General features: G+C 40.1%; 2 protein-coding genes and 2 non-coding genes across 4 annotated transcripts; all 4 read left to right on the top strand.

Annotated features, from left to right (window-relative positions):
- Nucleotides 1-1,252: 1,252 nt before the first annotated feature.
- On the top strand, nucleotides 1,253-8,971 carry CCNT1 (cyclin T1). Its single transcript, XM_053455558.1, has 9 exons — nucleotides 1,253-1,414; nucleotides 3,173-3,254; nucleotides 3,630-3,758; nucleotides 4,553-4,613; nucleotides 5,182-5,244; nucleotides 5,622-5,667; nucleotides 5,747-5,910; nucleotides 6,791-6,861; nucleotides 7,468-8,971. Exons 1-9 carry the CDS (start codon nucleotides 1,269-1,271, stop codon nucleotides 8,584-8,586), a joined length of 1,881 nt encoding a protein of 626 aa, XP_053311533.1. The 5' UTR covers nucleotides 1,253-1,268; the 3' UTR covers nucleotides 8,587-8,971.
- Nucleotides 8,972-17,458: 8,487 nt separating this feature from the next.
- Nucleotides 17,459-24,311, top strand: KANSL2 (KAT8 regulatory NSL complex subunit 2). The gene is made up of 10 exons (XM_053455557.1): nucleotides 17,459-17,534; nucleotides 18,012-18,278; nucleotides 19,354-19,532; nucleotides 20,812-20,926; nucleotides 21,280-21,443; nucleotides 22,121-22,287; nucleotides 22,458-22,554; nucleotides 23,186-23,439; nucleotides 23,536-23,721; nucleotides 23,933-24,311. Exons 1-10 carry the CDS (start codon nucleotides 17,530-17,532, stop codon nucleotides 24,050-24,052), a joined length of 1,554 nt encoding a protein of 517 aa, XP_053311532.1. The 5' UTR covers nucleotides 17,459-17,529; the 3' UTR covers nucleotides 24,053-24,311.
- On the top strand, nucleotides 22,798-22,932 carry LOC128476047 (small nucleolar RNA SNORA2/SNORA34 family). The gene has a single exon (XR_008347074.1). It is a non-coding gene; the product is annotated as a small nucleolar RNA SNORA2/SNORA34 family (small nucleolar RNA).
- Nucleotides 23,744-23,878, top strand: LOC128476045 (small nucleolar RNA SNORA2/SNORA34 family). Its single transcript, XR_008347072.1, has one exon. It is a non-coding gene; the product is annotated as a small nucleolar RNA SNORA2/SNORA34 family (small nucleolar RNA).
- Nucleotides 24,312-25,002: the final 691 nt, after the last annotated feature.

The raw sequence follows: 25,002 nt of genomic DNA, 5'->3' as shown, positions 1-25,002 counted from the left end.
CTAAACACCCCATTAAGCATAACTGCCCCTAAATTATCCCTAAACACCCCATCAACCATACCAATTTATTAGGTAATTTATCTGGAGTACATGCAATTAATTTAGGGGCAGTTATGGTTAATGGAGTATTTAGGGTTAATTTCAGGGGCCGTTGTGGTTAATGGGGTCTTTAGGGTTAATTTCAGGGGCCGTTAGGGTTAATGGGATCTTTACGGTTAATTTCAGGGGCAGTTATTGTTGATGGGGTATAAGGGTTAATTTTATGCTGATGACTGCGGGTTAATTTAATTAATTTAATAAAGTTAACTGTAGGTGCAGTTATAGGTAAAGGGGGGCAAACTCAGGGGAATCTAAATCCTGGGGGCAGTGTGAACATTATTAATGTATTTATTTATAAAAGTATGGTATCAGTAATATTCTCTGAATGATTCGAATCTCTGTAAGATCCGGATCCCTGTAAGATTCGAATCATTCGACTCTTCGGATGACTCTCTGACTCTATGAGTCACTAATCAACAGTGGCCCCTGAAGTTGTGAGACTTGGACCCAGGAAAAGAGAATGCTGCTGGTCGGCCAGTCAATAAATTCAATGTCTGCAAGGGATCAGTGCATGGAGTCAGCAGCTCTGTGTAGCTCCCACTGGCCAAGAAAACAAAGAGCCTGCATGTTGGCAGCAGTTAGATCAGCTTGTCAGCATGCGGCATGCGCTTAATAGCCTTAACTGATGATGTCGCCTAAATTTTAACACACAGCTGCAAAACTTTATCTGGCCTCCAGGGGGAGACAGAAAGGGTTACATTTTATGCAAGTTGACGTATTTGTTCCTCCTCTACTTGCACAGCTCCCCTTATTGATCAGAAGTAACAGAGTAATTCTCAAAACACAAAACGGTGACGAAATGCTCGCTTCCTTCAGGCATAATCTGGGATTCGGTCCCCACTCGAAAGATGCAGACATTTAGGGGTAACTGTGGTAATTCTAAAATAATATCCGCATTGAGAGAAGGCGGTTAACACTGTACACGGATTGCTTAAAAACTTTTTGGTTCGCTACTGACTAATTTTGGTCCCATAATTGTCCACTCGTTTTTAATTAAACATGGTCCCTACAGCCACCGTGTAAAGCGTCACTTAGCGCAGTATGTGACGTAACTTCCCCTACAACATCTCCCGCTCCCAGCAGTCTAAAAACCCTGCGCGCGCTTTCTTACGTGAGCACGTCAGACGTCATTGCGTTTGTCGTACGAGCGCGCCCCTGTGTGTTCAGTCATGGCGCCATCGAGCCGCTGGTACTTTACCCGGGAGCAGCTAGATCGTAGCCCTTCCCGCCGCGCTGGCCTGGACGCGGACAAAGAGCTCTTGTACCGGCAGCAGGCAGCCAACCTCCTGCAAGATATGGGCCAACGGCTCAACGTGTATCCTTCCCCAGCCCTCAGCCCCGGTCTGAGCAGGCCTCGGACTGGGCTGTATGTGCGATTCGAGGGAGGAAATAACCGCGGTTCAGGCCGAAAGCATTACTGTTTGGGGCGTCTTGCTAGTTAATAATTAGTATGAGCGGGCTTTGGACACCCGCCGACCCACGGCCCACAGAAAAAAATATAATATCACCAAATGTCTCTTTCCTGTGTGTGCTTTCCTTATAGTCCGCTAGCTGCGCGCCCATGTTACGTGATCCCCGTACTCACACCCGTGCTGCGAACATTACCAGTTGTTATTTATTTCGGAATTAGGGAGCGGTCGTGAGGAGATTTTAAAGGCAACACGCTCGCCAGAAAAACCTAACGTAAAGGAAGTTAAACGTTTTCGTAGGCCTTGTTTTTAACGCAATAATAATAACTATATGCTGTAACATTATCTGGTTCAGAGTACAAGGCACACAGAATAAATGTATCTTGCCCTAAAAAAAGTGGCACACTAGTGCATGGTGTCTGTTTATAAATAATATTTAAATCAATTAATAAATCTAGAACTATTATTTTGTGTGCCCTATGTGTTTGAAGGAATGGTTTGTTGCGCTTCCAAATACACAGATTGATCAATAGGATGTAGAATGTAACTCAGTACATACTGTAGTATTAAATAGTATATGTAGAGAGAATATTCTAGCACTTAATGTTTTCAAAACATTTATTACTACTTATTGTACAGCGCTGCAGAATATGATGGCGCTATATTCATCAAAAAATGACAAATTTTTGGAAATTCATAAAAATAGCAATAAAATACATTTGTTAATTATAAGCTTAGCGCTGTGAAATCACACGGGAGTTGTATGTAAAAGTGATTCTGGTACGAAGTTTGAACTGTAGTCTTATTGCCATAGCAACTAATGAACTGATCCATGCAGGAGGATTCCATTGTTTACTATAGTGGGGGGGGGGAAAAAAAAATATATATAGTGTGTCAGTGCAAAAAAGTAATGTTTTTAGTCCAAGGTAATGCCTTTTATTTAGACAATATAGTTATACAGTTACATACGTTTTAAGGACCGCAGAGGCCTCTTATTTAGATGGGATTCTATTCTTTCATTACATTTGTAGAAGAGGCCGCTGGGGTCCCAAAAGCTTATGTGACCGGACGTCTATAAATATGTTAGCCCAGTGAGAGGGATTACCTATGGTGATAAGACAAATGTTAACTCCGAGCACCAGATACACTTTTTTAAAAACCCTGATATTTTCACAATGCCATTGCTTAACACGCTTATTATTTTTTCACTGATATATGTACATGTAAGATACTTTTATAATAAAAAAGGGGCTGCAAATTCAACATTGCTAGAATTGTAAAAAGTTATGGCTGGTTAGATGCTTCTATTTATATGTTTTATATTGAGAAAGAGATAAAGAACATCAGTGATTTGTCAATGTGTTGCAATTTGTCATCTATATTATATATGTACGTTAATATTTGTTTCGATGTTGCTTGTCATTTACTAGGATAAACTCATTTCCTGTTACTGTTGCTATAAACATAATACATTCAATAGCAGCTGAGGGCATATGGGTACAGAAAGCTTTAACTTGGCACATTCAGGTTTATGTGTACTTCAATGCTGCATTAATGTATTGCTGTCCTGCAAGATGGATGTGTGTCGTCTGAAAGCACTGCAGTGTTTTAAAGACTGCAGAGTTTGGGATTGTGTTTCTTTCTCCTTAACTTCAGTACTGCAGATCTCAGTTGACCATTAACACATCTATTGTTTATATGCATCGCTTCTACATGGTCCAATCCTTCACTCGATTCCCTTGTAACGTAAGTAAGAACATGCACTGAGCTCATTTTAGGGTTGTCATATCAACCATGTTTACAGAGCATGTCTCATTTTTACTTGTGGACACAGTAGTACCTCTCATAATTTATGTAGACACTCGATTAAGTCATTCATTTTGACACACCAAAAATTGATTTGATTTAGATTTGTCTTCTGTTCACTCACTTTACATTTTGTTAAATGATTAAAATAAACTATTAACAGGTCTACTTGTACACGCATTCCTACTTTACAGCATTTTTTCACACTTGCCTAAAGCCTTTGCACACTTACTGTACAACTGTATACCATCAACTATAATTTTTTATAATCTGTCCCTTGGAAGTGCTTAGTCTTATGTTTTATGTCCCCCTCAGTCTGTTGCACCGGCTGCACTCTTCTTGGCAGCTAAAGTAGAGGAACAGCCTCGGAAGCTGGAGCATGTAATCAAGGTAGCCCATGCCTGTCTGAACCCGCAGGATGCAGCTCCTGACACCCGGAGTGAGGTAGGTGCCAGCAGAGGGGCTCATTCAATTCTTTTTTTGTTTTTGGAAAATCATTATGAGGGTATTGTAAAGATTTAATTTCCATCTAACAAACTGATTCATAATATCATGGATAAACTCTCTTAGGTATAATTTGAAACACAGACGCTTGACTTTCACCTTCAGTATCCTACAATTTAAATTGAATTTGTCTGAAATTTTCTGTAGGTTAGGATTGTAAACTAATAAATTAGTTTATTTTGGCTGTCTATTTGTAGTTCAGAAGATTACAGTTTACTAAAGCCAGTGATGAATGAAAATGTTGTCTAGGTGCCACTCAGCTGCCAAGTTCTACATACCTACTAATGGCTCCAAAGCCAAAGCTGTTTTGATCCTATTAGGTGCAGATTTTAGGTGCTTATTAGGCTGCAGGATTCTAATAACTGTGTAAGTCATGCTGTGTATATGAAATCAGTTCCTTACATTTTTAATGACTTGGAATGTTTAGATATTTTTTTCGCACAGAAGACTGCTACCCCTCTGGCTTGAGCAGAACCTCCACAAGTTAACTGACTGGATTTGGTTCTGTGCTTAGTGATATCAGGGTCCTCCCATAGCAATTGCTATACCAGCTTTTTGCAGAAGTGGATATTACAGTCAATCTACTTGAGTAGCAATAAAATACCACATATATGTAGCTAACAAGCTTTGCAGAACCTTGACCAGTTGGTGGCCTTGTGCATAGGCTCTGGTTGTATTAGGACTTTGTACAGAGTTCTTCACAGTAAGTAATGTGCCTGTCCTCTCAACAATAGGCATACCTGCAACAAGCCCAAGACCTGGTCATTCTAGAGAGCATTATACTGCAGACCCTGGGTAAGTCTTCCAGAGCGGCAGGATATGTGGAACCTTGAAAATCCTTAACAAAACCTTGTCCACAGCTGTAGAGCAAGACTGACCTGGAGAAAGAGTCTGCAAAGTTAGATTGCACTGTTGATGAACGATACGGCTACCACTGGCATTTATAATTATATTGTGCTGCCAAGTATGATCTTTTGATTCCCAAATGTATTAGCTCTGTGTCAATGCCTTACCCCCAGGCATACTCTTTTGGAGAACAGAGAGTTCCTAAAAGGGTAGACTGACGGTAATGTCAATCTGAACAGATTATCATATGATATGACATTAGGTGAAACGAGTAACATTCATATTTGGGAATAAATAAATGTTGCTTGACTCTATGCTAGAATATAGGAAAGGAATGGAGAGGTTCTGCTTGTGTGATTTAGGATTTAGGAGGATCACCTCCTATTACCATTATTTACTTCACAGCTACTTAAAATCAATGTGTTTCAATTATATTTTTTCCGTAATAGTAAATCTTGTTTTTATAGGACATGTATGTGTAGCATTCTGTGATCATTAATTCCGTCTTTTATTTCAGGCTTTGAGATTACCATAGACCACCCTCACACTCATGTGGTGAAGTGCACACAGCTAGTCAGAGGTAAGATGTCTACACACAGACCTGTTGTTTATTACAGACCCATTGTTTACTTCTATAGTTTCATTGAACAGTAGAAATACAGACTTGGCATTACTTACAGTTTATATTGAGAGTTGTGTCTTGTATCGAGATTTGATCAGCTGTCAATCTCACCTGAAGAGAACATCAGAACAAGCTACATCATTGCAGGAAATCACAAAGGCTTATTCAGCCTTGTGTTTTGTTATTATTCTAATACGTACACATTCTTATTGTAATTTAAACTCAAGTGTTATTTCTCCATAAAATAAATTATTTATCTACTGTATAATGAGGTATCGCCTAATAATATTTCAAAAATATTTTGTATGTGTAATCCCATTTTTTTTTCTTTTCAGCAAGCAAGGACTTAGCCCAGACCTCCTACTTCATGGCAACAAATAGGTTAGTACCCTAACCATTCCCCTCAAATAGGCATATATAGGATGAAGCCGCTGCTAACACTTATTCTTACTTCACACAGCCTGCATTTAACAACTTTCAGCCTTCAATACACCCCTCCAGTGGTTGCATGTGTCTGCATTCATCTAGCCTGTAAGTGGTCTAACTGGGAGATCCCTGTATCAACTGATGGAAAACCATGGTGGGAATATGTGGATGTAACAGTCACATTGAAACTATTGGATGGTTAGTATATGAGTGTCTGTAACCTGATCTCCTAGGCTGTGAAACATTTGGTTAAGTGGAGTCTAAATTTATTGTAGGGGATTCCTACTCATGTTGAATTGTTTATATATACTCTATTTTCTTTCCCAAATTTTTTAATGAAACATTTTACTTTTTAGTAATTTGTGAACTTACACAAGATATGTTTTTTTGAGGACGTATAGGCTTTTTCATTAGTATAGCCCTCAACTTAAATATATTATATTGTTTCTTTTCTACAGAAATATGTACCACTAGGCTCCTTTACATGCTACATTAGTATACCACACTTATTTTCTTTTTCAATTTTATTCTTTAACTATTTAAACTTTTTTTTCTATGGGGTCTTTATACACCACTCTTCTGTAAAAAAAAAAAACAAAACAGTACTCCCGGGGGCCTAATGGTGATATCACCGGGGTTCCATATATTTAATTTTTTGTTTTTATTTAAAAAAAAAAAAAAATTATATACATTTTTGAAGAGGGAAAACTTTTCTTTTCACCACAATCTAGCTAATCACACTGTGTAGCTCAGACAGCAAGGTGATCATCAGAGATCCCAACAGGGTCTCTACTATTAAGATTCTGTGTTTCCGGCGAAGTCAGCATTGACAGTCATGGAAAGAGAATGTCTGAATATATGAACGGGCATTTAAACATTGCAGGTGTACACCAGCTGCCATCCCAAAGAGCTCTTGGTTCCTCATTTACATGCAGAAGCTTGTAAGTCAGTTATTAAGTTCTAGAGACCCAAGACTACATAAGATGGTTTGAAATGCACTGTTAAATGTTTTAATAACATTTAGTTAAGTTAAAAGCTGTGATGATGACATTATGTTTTACTTTATTTTGTTTTGCAGAACTGACTGACGAGTTTCTTCAGATTCTGGAAAAAACCCCTAACCGTCTGAAGCGCATCCGGAATTGGAGGGTAAGCCATAAGATACAATAAACAATTCTTTCTCTCAGTATTGGAGTGTTGTACATGGTTAATGCTCACTGAGATAGCATCTCTGACAAGGAAGTATATAGTGAGGTACAGGGAGAGAATAAAACACTTAATGAATGACAAGAATGTCATATACTGGGAGTCAGCTGTCAGGAGAGTGTTAGTCACTGTAAATATGTCATCAAAACTGCAGTTTCTTAAGGATTTGTTGCTTTATTACCGCAAAACCACTTGCTTTCATTCACTAAAATTACTCAGGTGATGTGTTTTAAGGTTTTTCTTTTATATTAATATATTTGCTTTATATAATCATAGTTAGTGGTAGGGTGCAAACCAAAAATAACAAGTTGTTAGTATTCATGGCTCATGTTTATAGGCCTAGCAGGCTATGTAACTGAAGTAGGGGGAATTCCCCCACAAAGTTGTATATGTAATACCGTAAAAACAATAAGTTAAATAAAGCCTTGGGCGGAGAGTGCTGCTGCTCCCCTGCTCTCGGAAGTGAGAAAGGCCTATAACTACAAGTGAAACGTGGAAGAACATTGTTTCTTTGGACATTGCCAACAGTGATCTTCTTTTTATTCACAGATCAGTCAGGCAGCCAAGAAGTCAAAAGAGAGTGATGATGAAAGTATCTCTGAACAGACCATTCTTAAGATGATATCTCGCAGTGGTGCCATGAACACATCACCTTTTTCTGATTCACAGCCGTTCTCAGCAACCAAACTGGATGCTGGGATGGCAGGACAGTGGACTATCCCACTACATAATCAGCGGGAGCAGCACAGGACTAGTGAGCACTCAGCATCCCAATTATCCAACGCCAAACCAACTCCCCTAGCAAAAGTTTCACTGAAAGAGTACAGAGCAAAGCATGCAGAGGAGTTGGCAGCACAAAAGCGGCAGCTGGAGCACATGGGAGCCAGTCTGAAGGAACAGTATGCCTGTGCTGCTCAGAACTTATTAATACAGCAACAACGGGACCGAGAGAAGGAGACCCACACCTCCCCTATCATCCTGAAGATTCCTTTGCATGAGGTAAGTCAAGATCGACCAGAGAAGTCGACAAGCTTGAAGGTGCGTCTTCCTTTGTCCAGCCGAGAAAAAACAGAGGATGGAAAGATTCGTATTAAAGTGCCAAATGAGGAAAGTGTGAGCGGCAAGAGCCGAGACAAACATCGGAGTAGCTCTTCATCATCTCATCACCACCATCACCACCACAACAACCAATCTGTCCGGCAGAACCATCAGGAGCCATCAACCAGCACAAGCAGTAAGAAGTCTTCTGCAGCTCTGGGGGGTTCCTCTCATAAAACATCTGTCCCTTCCCGAAAAAGGCCTCCATCAGAGGATGTCACTGTACATGAACCTCCTTCTCACAAAGTGAGCAGAACTACCAGAGCTCCTGCACAAGACTCCCCTTTGGCACATGCTACTCACAGGCCGCGAGCAAATCATGGAAAAGCAGACAGGGAGTCATCTGGTTCCAATGGCCATGGTGCCCCGAAAACAATTGATTACCAGGACACGGTAAACATGTTACATTCACTGCTTAGTGCACAGGGAGTGCAACCCATGCTGCCTCCTCAGTATTTGAATCAGTATGGAGAGTACCGTAGGGCTAGGCCCAGCAGCACGGAAAAGCCCAGACCACCACCGCCACTTCCTGCTGAACCACCACCTCCTCTCCCACCACTTCCTAAGTGATATCTGCCGTCTGCAGGCTCTACTTATTTGTCTGTCCCGGAGGATATATTTTTCCATCAACTAAGCACTATCTTACCAGCATACCTTTTCTCTGTCCTTGTTCTTCCATGTTTTTTTCATCACCGGATCTCTCGTGTTCAAAATCTTTTCTAAAGATGTGCTTACTTGTTTAGGGTTCAGATGGAATCAGTGAAACAAACACAGTGCTCAGTCTGTGTCAATTTCTCTTTTGTGTTGTATGATCCTACGTTCTTTGCAGAATTATCTCTTACTTATGCTGCCTGTCCAATTGTGATTGTCTTGGTTGCAGTCTTTGTCTTTTTAAAACGGGTCACTGATTATAAAAGTAGATATTGGAAGGAATGATAAATGGAATCTTGAAAAAGGTGTTGCTCCTACTTCTGATTGAGGTTTTCTAAGCATTACGCTGCAGGTACAGTATGTCTGCATAGAGTGTCAGCGGTTTCATCTCAGGTCTTATTTATGGAAAGATGTAATTGTGAAGTAGAATTATTAATGTGTTATGTTGGTTGCATGTTTACATATTACAACTAATTTATCCACAGAGCCATTCAGTGAAAAGATATTGTAGATCCAGTATGCAGATCACATAAACTGCTACTTCTATGTTTATGTTTGTTTTTTGGTGTTCAAAATTTGATTTTGCTACAATTCGGACATGAATGATTGTGTTCATAAATAGTAGTCTGTGATGCCACCTGTATGATATGGTTTTAATATCTATCGGGAGAGTTGTGGTTTCAACTCCCTGCCTTCACTGTTCATTATGAAGGGCCAACACGGGCATGTTTATCCCACACAAGGGCTGCTCCCTGTATATTGTATAGCTCAATGGGTGAGGAGATTGAAGAAATCTAGTTTAACTATACATTATACAGGGCTAGCCGAGCTGTTCCTGCAGCAGAAGCTCAGTGATAATGTATAGTAAAGTCTTGGGGTGGAAAGCACAACTCTCACTTTAGTGAACAGACCCTGTAGTTAGGGCAGTCATACTCCACGTCAGTTCGTGATCCTGGTGCTAAGTATGAAAGTGGTCTTATCACATAGGAACCAAAGGGATGGCCCAGCTAGCAGGACCATTGCAGGATTTTAACACTGAATTGCAACTTTAAGGGTTAAACCATGTTTTCCCATAAACTGGGAGTTTGCAGGGGAGTTAGAACGCGGCGTGTTAAGCTGAGATAATGTACAGAGTGTTCTTTCACTCGGGTTTGTCGTTATGGTGTGCTGTAAAGTTGTTGAGTTGCACTGTTGAACTCACCTGGAAAACTATAGGTTTAGTGGTCGCCTGTCTTTGTAAATAGCCCTCAGTCTCATATTCTTCTTTAGCTGAAGTCTTAATTGTTGTTCTGGTACAAACAAATAGTTGGGTGATTGTATCTTGCATGTTACTGTGGCCTCGGCATGCTGTGGTTAAATGATGGTTTTTTTAATGTGTTTCTAGTACCAGATATTTTAACATGGGATAATCTGGAGGATTATTTACTGCTTCAAGTCTTTTGGATTGTGAAGATCAGGGGAGGAAATGTATAGCTCGATTTTGCAGTTCACAATTTGCGAGAAACTGAATGTGTGAATTTGCAGAATGTGGCCTTTTTTTTGTTGCATTAACAAAAAATGCTATGTTCTCTGTGAGCATCCCTTGGGGTTTAGTGAATGCTAACCTTGGCATTAGTGAACATCCCATTTTATTTTTTATTTTTTTGCTGGTGGTGTCATTCTACTAAAGGGAAAATGCAGCTGTATTTAGTTGGACTGAATGTGAGGTATCGGGAGCGCTTCTTCATATTTAATGTGCCATGAACTCCTCTGCTTACACGAAATTAATAACATACCATTTACTGATCCATTTATTTTATTGCTTTTTAAAATGAATTATTGACGCGGAGTCGTTTTTTAAAAAGAGCACTGTTTTACCCAAATACTAAAGATCTTCTTAAAACAGAAAAAATGGATATAAATTATGAGTACTTTATATTTTCAATATTTATTGTTAATGTTAACTAAAGTTTGGTATACACATATATATAGCTATTCCTACAGAATCTGTTGGATTATATAAATGACTTAATGTTGAATGCGCCAACACAGGCCTTGCTTGTAACAAAAACGTTATACGGCGCTGGTTCGGATACATTTGTTCATGGAAACACAAAGCTGGCTTGGGTTGTATGTGTAGCCAAGGACCCGAAAAACCTTCTTGCTTCAATGAAACGGAATCTTTGCTGAGATCTGATTTCTGTTTCAGTCTAGTGATAGACCTTTGTGTGTAAAGTTTCAGAATCTCAGTAGTCGCTTTAAATGTGGAGGCGTTTACCATTTTAGGTATTTCGTTGTCAACTGATTTTGCATTATTGCTTCTTGCATTTGTTTATGGTGATAAGTTTATAACAAACATAGCAGAAGCAGTAATATATATATATATATATATATATATATACATACTGTCCATATACTATATATTTGTCCACACTGTGCACAGTAAGAAAATCATACTTCTAAAAATTGAAGTATATTTATTGTAAAATAGTTCATAACACTATGCAATGTGTGAGCAGAAGATGTGAATTCTACGAGGGGAAAAAATAAAAGAAAGGTATATTGCAAATATTTTTGGGTCGTTTTTGCACCCAATACTTGAAAATATTGGATTCAATAACAGCAGCTTCTTCTGTGTTGTGTTAATGGCACTGTAGAACTAGGAAGACATCCTAGCAGCCAGCATTCACTGGACCTATAACCAGTGCATAGGTTACAATCCAGATGCCGCTTCCGTGTAGTGACTATGAGTTGGATCCTGGCACATATGGATTCCCTGGCGGACACAAGCTAGGCTTTCCTGGGTATGTCTTGTGATGCAGTGTCAGATTAGCGGTGTTGAAGGTCCTGGATTTTGTGGCTTCTGTGTGGAGCGCATTTGTTGATCCCCGGGTTGCTTTTTAGAAGACACTAGCCACCAAAGCACAAAGAATATAGTGTCTTGGTGTTACAAGCCTGCAGTATTACTGTCATTTTCAGATGCTATGTTTATTGCAAAACAATGGAAAGTATCATGTTAAAGTGACGTTAAACTGGATTTTGGAGTTTAAGGTCTGTAAGTACCGAAAAAAAAATTAATAATGTCACATGGAAATTATCTTCATTATTTCAATCTATAGGGCAGTAATCTATGATCTAACCGTGTGTGAATGTCTACTAGAGGAGGTAATGAAACTTCATTTTGTTCAAAAAATACTTAGTGGTTTTAGATACTTTAAATGGAAATCACCAATACACCTCATTTTCTGCCCAGCAGTTTATGGGCTGCAGATGCGAGCTGATGATGTCAGAACCCATCTTACCCAATCAGCTGAGGCCAGGGGCAGACAGCGTGATCTCCTCTCGTTGCTTGTGCAGTGAGGATGGCTTTTTGGCTCACAAACAGCAGAGGGGTTAAGATTCTCAATAGATCTGGGTAAAAATTGCTTTGCTCACTGTAAGACTGGCAAGTGGCTGTTAGCAATTGGATCACCGTCTGTAAGCAGGCAATGCTGGTCGCTTTGAGAAAACAGCTTGTAACTTCAAAAGTACAAGCTGCCTTCTCAGCGTTTTGGGGGGACTTTGAGTTCTCTTGGAGAAGCCAGTTATTTTGACGTATCATTTTGTGTTCCCTGTATAGCTGAGCATTCAATATCTGCTGCCCTCCTTAGTGCATGTTGTACATAATCGCTTTCCTGTTACTGAAAACAATGCTACTCGGTGATCAGTTTCGAGTGGCAGTGAGGAGGTAGAGACTCTTCCAAATGCAGGTCATAACTAAAGTCAAGCAAATATTATGTAAATAAATTAAAAAAAAATGTAGGAATTTCCAATCCGTAAAATATTTTGTGCTGAACTGTATACTTTTTTTTATGATAAATCAAGTAAGAATGTCTTTATGAGTTGATGTCTTTTGTGTAAGGCCAAGTACCACGTGTCAGAAATTAGCTGTTGGGTTTGTGTTCCAGTAACCAATCCCACAAAAGAAAAGTTTGATTTTAACAGATCAAGTCAATAACTGTCTGCCTACAAAATCCCAGACTTTGTGCAAGCGTACCCAGAAGAATAGATGCTGTTTTGAAGGCAAAGTGTGTTTTTTCTTCTGTTCACTCACTTTGCATTTTGTTCAATGATAACAAATAAACTATTAACATGTCTATTTTTAAGGCATCCTTGCTTTACGGCAATTTTTTTTTCACACCTGCCTAAAATGTGTGCACAGTACTGTGTGTGCGTGTGTGTATAAATTATGTGTGTGTAAATAAATTTGAATGCTTCACATACCAAAAGAGAACGGGCCCATACTTTATTCCTTCTACCTACCATGGGATGCGCTCACATATAATAAAATATTTATGGGAACACCTTTACTGCGAAAGGGATGTAAAGAGTTACTGCTGTGTAGTGTTTTGTGTTATCATCTCATGCTGCTTCGAAACTGAGTGAAGCATGGGATGTTATTATAGAATGCATAGATATCCATATTTATACCTACCTAGTACCTGATCCCATGGGTATTTATTTTATTTTTCTAATCTATTTATCCAGTATTTGGGGGGGGGGGCGTTTGTACCGGTGGAATAGGTGTTTTGTGACACCGGTCAAATCACTCTTTATGTATTGGTCATGAACAGGTTGCCAACAGAGTTAGCCTATTACAGCATGTCAAATGATCTGTGTGTGTGTTAGAGATCATGATCAGAGATTTGTTTGCCCCACAAACCGCTACAGCAAAGTGTTTGACCCTTATTCGCGGGGTTTAAGGATTTCTAAATGTTCTATACTTTTTTTCCCTCACTTTTTGACTGTAAGCAGTGCAATACTTTTCCATGAAATTATAAAAAGTAAATATGATTACAGATACTCACTAGGTCCTTAAAAGCTGTAAATGATGGATTATGCTTTGATTATGGATATAATAACTCATAGAGTCTGCACCCAGCTACAGGATCGGACATGCAGATGGCAGTGATGTCTGCAGCGGGGCCGTCCATCTCAGCCCTGCTTAAGTTTTACAGTATGTGCAAAGTATTTAGAAAGACAGACAGCCCTCGTGTATCAGCATCTTTTGTTGAACAGTAAGTGTCTATTTTGTGTGTTAAAATAATGATAAAAATAAAAAGTTATTTTTACTGTGAGAAATGGTTCTGGGGTGTGTTTTTTGTTACAGAGCGGTTTTTAAGCGGTGTAAGTGTGATAGGTTTCTTTAGAGCTTTATTTACCAGTCGCAGGGATGTGCCGTATATATCTGTGCTTTTTGGGCTCTGCTCACTAAATGGGCAGTTTACAGGAGAGTTGCGTTTTAGTTCCTTGACTTTATAGATTGCTAACCTCCGACCCCAGTAAGCTTCTGCTACCCTGTACAATGTATATTTCAATCAGTGAGATTTCAACAAAACTCTTTCAGTTATGCATTAGGCAGGTCCAGCTAAGTCCTGCCAGCCATTGTCCTTCATAATGAATCGTGAAGTGAGGGAGTTAAAACCACAGCTCCCCTGACAATTCTCCCTTTAGTGAATAGACCCATTTGGCTTTGAAGTAGAAGTGCTGGCATTTTGGGGACACAGCAGATCATTACTGGGATTCCACCTTTAATTTTTACAGAACAGCACAGAATCCCAAGCTTTATGCCATTTTAGGCTGACATAAGTAGTAAGATAAACCTTCCATAGACCAGAGCAACATCATGGCATTCGTACAGACCTGTTTTGTTGTCTGTTAAAAGTTTGACAATAAACTAACTGTTCAAGTTCATATATTAGACATTGCTTATTGTTTAATAGTGCCTGCCTATTCATCATAATATCACTATTAAATAGTGGAGCATCCAAATGTAACATTTAAACTGACAATATTTAACATTAACAATAACATGAACACACACTATGTCTGGGACAGGGGGAGAAGAAATATTAAGGACAATATTAAATCTTGTCATAATCCTAGTGAACCATTTATTTTTTTCATCAGACCAAAGAGCAAAAACACGTATTGCCAGGAGGCAGTGGCGATTGTCTCAGGAATAGATTTATATTACCGATGAGAAGCCTGTCAACCTGTCCTTGGACTACAACCCTTAATCTTCTATAGCAAGCTTCTTGGCAGTGATTCATGGGAGTTGTAGTCCAGCAAAGTAATTAAAGCCACAAACTTCCGATCATTGGGGTGTATGGTGCTAAGCGGTATAGCGGGGGCCGTTATCTGTTAAAAGCGTTCTATGCTGTGGACATTCAGAGCCCCTATAAAAGCCTCCATCATTTGATGCATCTAGAATGACAAACGTTGAAGAGTAATTGGAGCCAAGGGCTTTTTACTACAGCTTGGATGTTTCTATGTATATTCCTGCCGAGAGATGTTTGATATAATGCTATGACTACATTAATGTGTCCATTACATTAAATAAATGGTAAAATCTGAACAAGGAAGCTGTCTCTCTTGTATGTCTTTCCATGCTTTATGTTCAAAATGTCAATGTGATTACAGCCTCTCCAGTTTGGATTGTGTTCCAGGCGTTCCCTTCCACAAAATATTGTGGGGGTTTTTTTTGTGTGTTTGTGAAAGGCATGTTACTTTGATACTTAAATTGCCACAATGCTGCTAAATGATGTTTAATGATATGAATAATTATACCCACATGAAGCTTTCCACAGTTGTTATTACTGATCTATACATCAACTAATTGTAAAATATCTCCAAGCTTGTAGCAAAAGTCTTGAAATCCTCATAGATAATCACATTGACTTTTTCTTGTTCTTAAACATCTTCCAGTGGCGCTGTAGACAAGGGTGGGCTTCCCTATTCCTTACTCTGGCTACTCGGAGGTCTTTGACTAGAAACACACTTTCATTATTTCCAAGCATGTATGAATTGGAATTGTTTTGATTTTTCATTAATGATTTTCTGTATGCGCTCTGAAATTTGTTTATCTCATTAAAGTTTGGTTCATTTCTTCTGGTTTGTAATAAAATAATGGTTGATGAAACATTGTGAGGGATAGGGGACTGGGGGTGCTGAGGCACGGCGGGGGAAGGGGCATCTCAGGATCCTTTCCTAATGTTTTAAATTATTATATTTTCCAGCAGCACCTAGCAATCTAATGAAACTGGAATTACAAAAACACAGTAATGCAGTCCGCGATTAGCAAGGAAACAAGCCAAGGGTGGCCCTCTGTATCACAGGTAGGTATTGTGGATAGCATTGTTATGGACTTGGGGCCTAGAAGTTTACCATCTAACGCCAAAGAAATCATCGGTAGTATGTTCTGTCATATTTAATGTAATTATTTGGTTGATATCAATCTTTTCCAGGTCAGATACAAAAAAGTAATGGGAATCTCTGGATTCAGAGAAGATTTCTCTTTCTGCCTGTGCCATATTTCCTGCTTGCATTCAGGTGCATCTAGTAAGTATTCCACCATTTGGGATCGATGGCTGTCCCTTTGAAAACAGTGATGAGACTGCAAAATAGTCAACCCAGGAGCTCGTTTAATAACTATTGTTACAACTTGTGTCACTCTTGTATCAGGACTTTTTGTAACACTTTACTAGCTCAAGGAGTCAAGGAGAGTGATGATATCTGATTTAAAAGGGAAGCTGTTCCCAGATGTTTTTCCCATAAATCCTTCGCTATTTGCATTAGTAGTATTGTATATAAAATCACTAGTTACTCCCCGGCATGTGATTCCTGTGTCCTTTACATGTATGTCCAGCCTTGCATTCATGCACACAGGTATTGGAGATGCCTCCAAATTCACTAATGATCCATCAAACTGAAAAGGAATGGCCTTTTGTATGCTTCTGGCTGTGTGTCTCACATGGTATACGCTGCATGACAGAAGAAACAACTAAGCAGATGGGACAATAGTCATGTTTTGCCTTTTTTCATGGCATTATTTAAGCTCATCCATACATAATGGCGCTTTAACTATGACCAAATTATAGTTTATGCTTTTTGAATGCAAATCAGTGTAATTTTTGAGTTTTCTTGTTTAACTGTTTGCTATGTGTGCCGTCATCCATGACATCACGATGAGCAGAGTGCTCGAGACAAGGAGAATATAAAGAACTTAAGGATGGAAAATTGATTAGGTACTGCTGATCCTGCCACACTGAGCTTTCATAGGTAAAAATGTCCATTTTAAACTAAACAACTAAACAGCCGAATCCCCTGATGTATCGTTTTTATTGAGTTATGCTGAAGGCTGTGATGGTGACGGATCCCTTTTAAACAGTTACGTGATGGTTTAGAGTCATGGCTACTGCGAGAGGGGATTTCTTCAGCAGCTATTAATGCTGTGGCTGGAATGGGGTTCCATATGCCTCGTGACATCCTGGAGCAGGCCTCTGGGAAACGGCTGGTCCTTTCAGTGCATGCGCCACACGGAGACGTAAAAAAACAAGTGCTGTTGACAATACCCGGCATATTAATGAAAGTCCCTCAGATGGAGTGACAATGATAAAGCACGCTTCCATGCATGCACTTTAAATGCTACCGGGAGGTTACGTGCACAAATCAAACGTTTGCTTTACTGTTATATCGCCACCAAACATGGCCGCCATGCGCATTCACATATTTCGTTCCTAAGCAGGACTTTGGGGAGCGACTGGCGCCGCTGGCTGATTGGTGAAAAAGACTCTCGCGGTAACTGCCCGGCGACACCAAACCAGAGAAGTAGCGCTAATGTGACGTCGCTGGTCTCCAAAGAATGTGGTGATAGCCAATGAGAACGCCGATGTAAGCAGGCGGGGTGTGGCAAAGCGGGGAGACGGAGCGTCTTCATGTGTGTTATGTCTCAGTATGAGAGGAGAGGAGAGGCAGGTAAAATGGCGGCTCCGGGGAGGTTATTGCTGAGTCACTCGAGGACACGCGGTGCCGCTATTTCTCGGGTTTCTGTTAAAGTAGCTTATGGGGTGAAAGTGTATTTGGATAGGATTGTGTATTTTAGCTGTTTTTGGCGGAGGGATAATAGTTACCACATGCTTTTGTCTATGATTGTGTATTTATGACAATAGGTTTAAAAACGTTCTATATCCGTTACCCGCCAATTATAATCCGGCTTCCTCTTTTATGTCATTGTGTGGAAGGGATCGTATATAATAAGAACTCGCAGTACCATAGTGTGTACATAGGATCTCTCCTGACCCGGTCTGCAAAGCAGATGTAAACGTCTTAGTGTTTTCTCTTAAGAGATTCATGGCCACCTTGTGAGCCACTCTTTATCTATTTTTTGCCAGTGAGTAACTTTTTATATATTGAGCTGAAATACCCCATGATGAGCGCGCCTTGGTGCTGCATAGCATTCTATGCCTTTAATTGAATTGATCGTTTAAGCGGTGACGGTAAACGTACCCGTGTCTTATTTTACAATGTGACTCTTTTGTCTTTAGAGCAGATCTTCCCGACATGAATAGGATTCGGATCCATGTGTTGCCCACGAGCAGGGGCCGCTTGACTCCCGTGCCCAGGGCTCAGGAGGCTTTGTCCTGCTCTTTCACGCACCGCCCATGCTCTCAGCCCCGCATGGAGGGCTACGAGTACTGCATCAAGCACATCCTGGAAGACCGGCAAGCTCCTTTCAAGCAGTGCAGCTACGTGTCCACCAAGAACGGCAGACGCTGCACCAGTGCGGCACCCAAGCCCGAGAAAAAGGATGGGTGAGGAAACCTGCTTAACTGCCGGAAATGATCATTTGTGTTATCGCAGAAATAAACGTATTAAAGTGGATCTGCCATCCACAAATAAGTGGGTAATGTGACATTCTGTCCGGTATACTTTCTGTAAAATATCCATATTCCTCTCTTGCGGTGATATAGGCCAGTATAGGCCAGTTCTTTGCTATATGAGAAGCAGCTCTGGTACAATGTAGCGCATCTAGCGGGCACATTGTGTTGATTGCGCAACCTCAAGAGCCTCCTACCAGCTTTGTATTTACAAAAAAAACCCATTGAAGTCGTTCTAGCGAGTTATTGTGTCTCAAAAGCACACTATGAAAGAAGGTGACTGCCATGTTTGTAGTTAACCTGTTATATATCCGAATAGAACAGGACCTTATATCCTAATTTTCCCGTGGGACTCTGTAGATCAATATGATGACATTGAATTTAAACATTTTATTTCAGTGAAGCTGCCAGGTTGTTTTAGTAATATGCAGGCGGCATTTCCTTTAGCAATATTGTTAGGTTAGTCGTTCAGCGTCTGTCTGCTGATCTCTATATGTCAGCATCATCGGGTACCCAAGTGTATGGTGCTCTGCACCCACACAGGTGTCTAGGCATTTGGGGCAGTTTACTCTTCAGCTGCACCAGGATTGAGTCCACGCTGCCACTATGCTAGATTGCATAAATGTAGGAGAATGGAGAGGAGTGAGGTTAAGCAGCCCTGCTTAGAAAGAATGCAAGGCTCGCAGAGGCTGGGGAACTTTAAAGTGCTACAGTCGTTGAAAAATGACAAGGTGTCACTTTGTAGAGGGTATCTTTTCACCTATACATTGTGCTAACTAAAAAAAAAAATATTTAATTATAAACCTCCCTCATTATCTCCAAGCCGGCATGGCATTCTGGGATTGAACAGAAAGCTGGGTGAGAGCAAAGAACTGGCAGAACAAAAGTTGTCATTGAGAAGTTTGAATTGGTATTGCCTTAAGTATTCAAAGTCTATTGTAGCCCAGGCTTTTGCCTAGTGTTACCTGTGCCTTCTGTCTGAGAACTGTATTTTCTCTTTTTCTGCCAGGGTTTCGTTCTGCGCAGAGCATGCCCGCAGGAATGCACTAGCACTTCAGGCTCAGATGAAGAAGTCAAACCCTGGCCCAACCAGTGAGTCTCTGCTCTTCCAGTTGAGCTCCTATGCCCGTAATGATCTTGGCTCTCAAGCTCAGGAAAACAACAGAAGTGAAGCCAGCAGGATTCTTGGTATGTAACTGTTGTGCTTAAAATTGATAAATTCTAGTTATTAACCTTCAGTCACTATGTACTTTCTATGTATCTCCAAAATGTCCTTATTGAAGAGCATTTTAATGTGATGTTTTGATGAACTATTCTGGCTTTGAGAGCAAGGCATGGAATCCTGTCTGAAAGTGTACCTTTTGATGGCACACGAATAAACAACTTGGAAACTTAAAACTGCTTCAGTATTGATACCTCTCATCTGAAAGATGAAATAAACAAAAAGCCAACCAAACATAGGCTTGAGTTAAAGTCCTCAAAACCCTTGGCAAAAAGCCCACTAGGACGTAATGGTACGTCCTGATTTTGTTGACGCAGCAGGGTCTTGTCACTGCTCTAACACATGATATCAGACTGCTTCCTGCCGACTGATTGTGTGTAACAGGGCTTGCTGTGAGCGCTGGTACACAGTACCCCAAGGAATGACTGATTGAGCGTTCCCTTCCGCTTTGTGTCACTGATGACGCCAACCGGAAGTTTACTTGAGGACAGGAGAGAACTTCAGCAGGGTGTTTCTTGACCTTGCGGGGCCCTCCATTGTGGCCCCTGCTGGCTGATCACGCATATTGCAGCTGGCAATGTTGGGCTTTGGATCCCTCCTTGCTAATCAGTGTGCAGACAGATCAGAAGGTGGAGAGAAAACCTGAATAAAATCGATAGCAGCCCAATCATATGATCATGACATCACTGGCGTAAAATATAAATTTATATTCTATCTTGACCCACTGCATTGGGAAAATAAAGTACCCCTTAGAACTTCCACTAGAAGTAAAAAAAAAAAAAAAAAAAAAAAAATCACTACCCCAAACCCCTTACGCCGCTAGTATTAAGAAAGATATGTAAAGCGTGGGCCACATAAAATGTAGGTGTGATATGACTGTAATCGGGAGATGTTGAGCTGTGGTACCTACAGCATAGGTTTAAACATGAGGAAAAACTTTTATTTTTTTAAATCTATTTTTCACAAACTTGTCTCTTTTTAAAAGTCCCTACTACTTCTGAACAAAATGATATATAGTTTGTGCAGGTTTATCAAACATAGGCAAAGGAAATTAAGTTTTAACAAACATGGTAAAAATGTGTCCCATTAGAACCTTCCCACTGGAAACTGTAGTTACCCATCTTGTCTATAGATGTTATATATATTTCTTAAATAAAAATCTGTTGTTCCTAAAGCATATATATATTTCGTTCACACACACACGTAGAACCCTTCCTATAAGATTTTTTTTTCCCCCTCTATCAGATGAGGACAGTCTCAGTGATAGTGACCAGGACGCTTTAACAGTGGATCAGACATGGAGAGGTGATCTTGACAGTGAAGCTGACAGCCTAGACAGTGACCAGGAGGACCCTTTGAAGTAAGTAGTACTTTCTAAGTAGTATTGCAGTATATTGCATTTGTTTACAGACTGTCTGCAGATGCTATTACAGTAACGGGACAGTGCACATTGACAATATACTGAAGAGAATGTATGTACAGAAGTAGATAGCCCTGATCATGCAAGCTGACAATCCATTGGGTGTCTATTAAATCACTCATTAGATCATTAATTTCACTTGTCAGGAGATTATAATGAATGTCATCTTCCTTAACCTAAACACTTGAACATGTGGTCTCCAAAAGTGCAGGCACTCTTTTTCTTCTTCTTTAGTTAAAGCAAAAGGTTGCTAAAGATCTGTTTTGTTTTTCCTTTTTTATTTTATCCCCTAGGCATGCTGGGGTGTACACAGCGGAAGAGGTGACTCTAATAATGCGGGAGAAGCTGATTCGTCTGCAGTCTCTCTATATTGATCAGTTCAAGCGATTGCAACATTTACTGAAAGAAAAGAGAAGGAATTATTTACACAGTCTGAAGACAGAACAGGAAACAATTGGTATGTATCTGATCTACAGTCTATATGTATGTCATAACTTGATCTTTATCAAGCTTTAATCCCGGGCATTAATAAGAGTTCTAATCATTGCCTGTCTCGCACACATCTACTCTGTGATCTAGTGTCATACCCGTAAGGATGTAAAGGGAAATGTTGGCACAATTGGGACATATGCACTTTTTTTTGAGCCAGTTTCATTAAAGATTTACCATATTAAAGGGACACTCCAGTGTCTCAAGGTGCACCTGGAAGGCTAGTGGTTGGCAATATAAAGCTGAAATTAAATGCAGCGGGTAGCAGAAATGAATACAAATACATCTGTGTCTTTGAATATTCCCAGTCTGGTTTCAGATATTGCTACATTCTAATCTGCCCGCAGTAGTTTTACAAATGTAAATGATCACAACTTATGTTCTGTTCTTGCAATTTCTCTATATATCATTATGTGGCTACTCCTTCAATAAAGCCATTTATCATGCTTATCCCGATTTGTTTGGTTGCACTTAATTTCAATCATGGATGCACATGGACTGACTTGAGCTTCAGTGTTGAGCTTTTAAAATATAAATCCTCTGCATGAATAATTGCTAAACATTAAACCTTAACTTTTGAGGTGATTCATAATAACTCTGACCTATTCTGCTGCTTTCAGCACCGTTGTCTGTTCCTCATTCTAGGGAACAATCTTCTCACGGGCCCAGAAGGCCTTTCCCCCAAGGAGCGTGATAGCCTTAAGAGGCTGAAAGCATTGCGACGATACAGAAGGCGCTTTGGTGTAGAAGCACTACTTCATCGACAGCTGAAGGAGCGCCGCATACTCGCCACTGAAGGTGCATCACAGCAGGTGTGGACTCGGGCAAATACTCTCTCAAACTTGCTAGCGTTAACCACTTGAGGATTTTTTTATAAAATATATATATATATATATATTCTCACAAATTGACAAAGTGAATATCCCATTTTATTTTTGTTTTTTCCCGAACAGTTGTAAAATCTTATTTTTCTCTTGTGCAGGCTCACACAACACGGTCTAGTCAGCGTTGCCTGGCCTTTGTTGATGATGTACGCTGCTCTAATCCAAGCCTCCCCATGGCCAGGCACTGTTTGTCCCGTATCCTTTTTTCGTTTCTGATTGAGCTGGGAGTGTGCTTTTTCTTTTGTGTCCTACTGAATGCGGTGGAGTTGAGTACTACTGATCTAGATTTTCAAACTTAAATGTGTGTTGCAAACAGGCTAAGAATTGTTTGATTACCTGCATAAAAAGTAATGTTTAAGTGGGGTGCCAGGCCAAACATTTGGCCTGTTTGTCCCGAAAGGCTGGGCACTTCTGATCGAGAATCCACTGAAAATGAAAGAGGCCCTAAATCAAGGCTGACAGCTTGTTGTAGCTGTGGGTTTCAAACAGGAGCCCAAAGAACTCTCTTCCTATGGTCTGTTGGCTGTGCCATTTCGCTTAAGGGCCCAACCAATTCAGTTGGAAGGAACAATTTGTCCAAAAAGTGATCCTGAAATTAACATGGGAAGAGAAAATTGAGCAGTAGTGTAACACAAAGCATGTGTACCTCCTAATAAACATCCGCCCATTAACCTTTGTGTGTGTCTGAAATTGGCCAGCCGATATTGAGCACTTGGTGCGGTCGGTGCGTAACTTCGTGTATGTATAAGTCTGACAACATTTAAATTGGTAGTATTGTATGAAATGTTCTTTGCAGAGCACTTTCCCCTTAACTGCTTGTGACTAGATATCTGCCAAGACAGCAATCAGGTCTTGTTTAAGCTGTGTGCGGGCTCAGAAGAGGTTCCTTGTAACAAACCTCAACCTGTCAGCCTTTCTGAGGATCCCCGCTGTCCTCTACATTACCCGTTACCATCGCCTATGTACAAGTCGGAACCAGCATTAACAGTCCCAGTGCCGATGGATGTGGCTCCAGTAGAGCTTTATTTGAGCACTGCTGAGTTGCAGCCTACTGAAAACTTGCCACTCGAATTCAGTGATGTGAGTCCTGGTTAGGTTTACTATGTGGTTTGTTAAAACTGCTCATTAATTACTTATTTTGAGGATTTGCCTTGCTAATTTGACTTTCTCTGATAGGACCTTGATGTTGTTGGGGATGGAATGCAGTGTCCCCCATCTCCATTGCTTTTTGACCCTTCTGCTGAACAACCTTTCAAGGACATTTCAAGGACACCACTTGACGTAGCTGCTGATGAATCCCAAAGGGCCACTGGGAGCCAACCTCTGTTGACAGCAGAGTCCTTAGTAGGAGCGGCAGGCCAGGTATATATTGCATCATAAACAGCTGGCACTGAATCAAGGCTGGTTGCTTGCTGTAGCTACTGGTTTCAAACAGAGGCCTAAATCATACTCTTTCTATGGTCTGTTGGCTGTCCAAGCTTGCTGTGTGACCCAGCCAATTCAGTTGAAAGAAACATTTGCATTTTTTAAGCAGATTTCAAGATGTTTTCTAAACTACTACTTCTTCTTTTAGAGTCAGTTGCAAGCCGTGGGGTTGTCCTCTTCTGTGCTTACAGACCCTTCAGATGAAAGCCTGGTGTCACCGGCAGTGTCTACACCTAATGGCAACATAGATTCCCAGTCTTTCACCTGAGTCGGATACATCAATGAAACCATACCCTATACTGTTCCTTTCCTAACATCATTTGGAATAAATCCCAAGGTCTGTCAAATGTACCGGCTTTAAAACGTCATCTAAAGCCCCTGTGAACTCTAGCAGCTATAACTTACAAGCTTTTGTAATCCTCTAATGATAGGCTGCAGTCATATTTGCATGTGTTACTGAATTTTAGGTAACTGTTACCTAATGTCAATTTGTTACAAAATCTATTAAAAGCTATGTGTAAAAAGTTTTAATGGGTCTTGTATGGTTTCTCAAAAGGTGAAGTGTTTTGCCGTGGCATTGCATACAGCTGCTAAACAATTTAAACAAATGGTAAAAAAGAAAAGTTACATTTTCATGCATTTTTATCCAAGTATAATAAAACTACTTCTAAATATTTGGAAGCACAGTTTTTTACCCTGTTGGCAGCATGGTTGGGTGCATTATACATGTATTTGGCACAATTTTTGTTCCAAAAATGAAAAAGTATAGTGCAGAAAAGAGACAGAGCATCAGTTTTCCTTTATAAGGGTCTTTTATTAAATGGTGGATATAGCATCGTAAAAATGAATATAAAATATAGCAATATACGCTTCCCTGCTAATTATTGGATTATCCATGCATATCCATTTTTAAATATACATGCCTCAATATTTGGGTGCGCTCTGTAAAAGAAATGAAATGCAAGCTATTTAATCAGAGGTGCAGTCGGAGAACGTAGGCTTAAAGGGAGCAGCCGGAGTAGATATACCGTAACTATAGGTGGTATATTAGCTCAATGAAACTAATCTGTTAACCCTATCCACTCTAAGAATTTACAGTATTTACAACTATTGCTAGGCAAGTAATCAGAAACCGCTGAACGATAAACATGGTGGGAGACGTTCTCAAATCATGCAGGTTGTATTCCTTATCAATCTAAGGAACGATATGGTAAGATG

The sequence above is a fragment of the Spea bombifrons genome, chromosome 2 (assembly GCF_027358695.1).
Source record: "Spea bombifrons isolate aSpeBom1 chromosome 2, aSpeBom1.2.pri, whole genome shotgun sequence".
In the NCBI taxonomy this organism is placed as follows: Eukaryota; Metazoa; Chordata; class Amphibia; order Anura; family Pelobatidae; genus Spea; species Spea bombifrons.
The sequence above is the reverse complement of the archived record's forward strand: the minus strand, read 5'-3'. Positions and strand labels throughout refer to the sequence as shown.

What these genes read in the sequence shown, in the direction of transcription:
- CCNT1 (XM_053455558.1), top strand. Translation starts at nt 1,269, where the DNA reads ATGGCGCCATCGAGCCGCTGGTACTTTACCCGGGAGCAGCTAGATCGT. An exon ending in CATTATACTGCAGACCCTGG is followed by an intron (nt 4,614 to 5,181) that starts GTAAGTCTTCCA and finishes CTTTTATTTCAG; the next exon opens with GCTTTGAGATTACCATAGAC. An exon ending in CACATTGAAACTATTGGATG is followed by an intron (nt 5,911 to 6,790) that starts GTTAGTATATGA and finishes TTTGTTTTGCAG; the next exon opens with AACTGACTGACGAGTTTCTT.
- KANSL2 (XM_053455557.1), top strand. An exon ending in AAGCCCGAGAAAAAGGATGG is followed by an intron (nt 18,279 to 19,353) that starts GTGAGGAAACCT and finishes TTTTTCTGCCAG; the next exon opens with GGTTTCGTTCTGCGCAGAGC. An exon ending in TAGTAGGAGCGGCAGGCCAG is followed by an intron (nt 23,722 to 23,932) that starts GTATATATTGCA and finishes TTCTTCTTTTAG; the next exon opens with AGTCAGTTGCAAGCCGTGGG.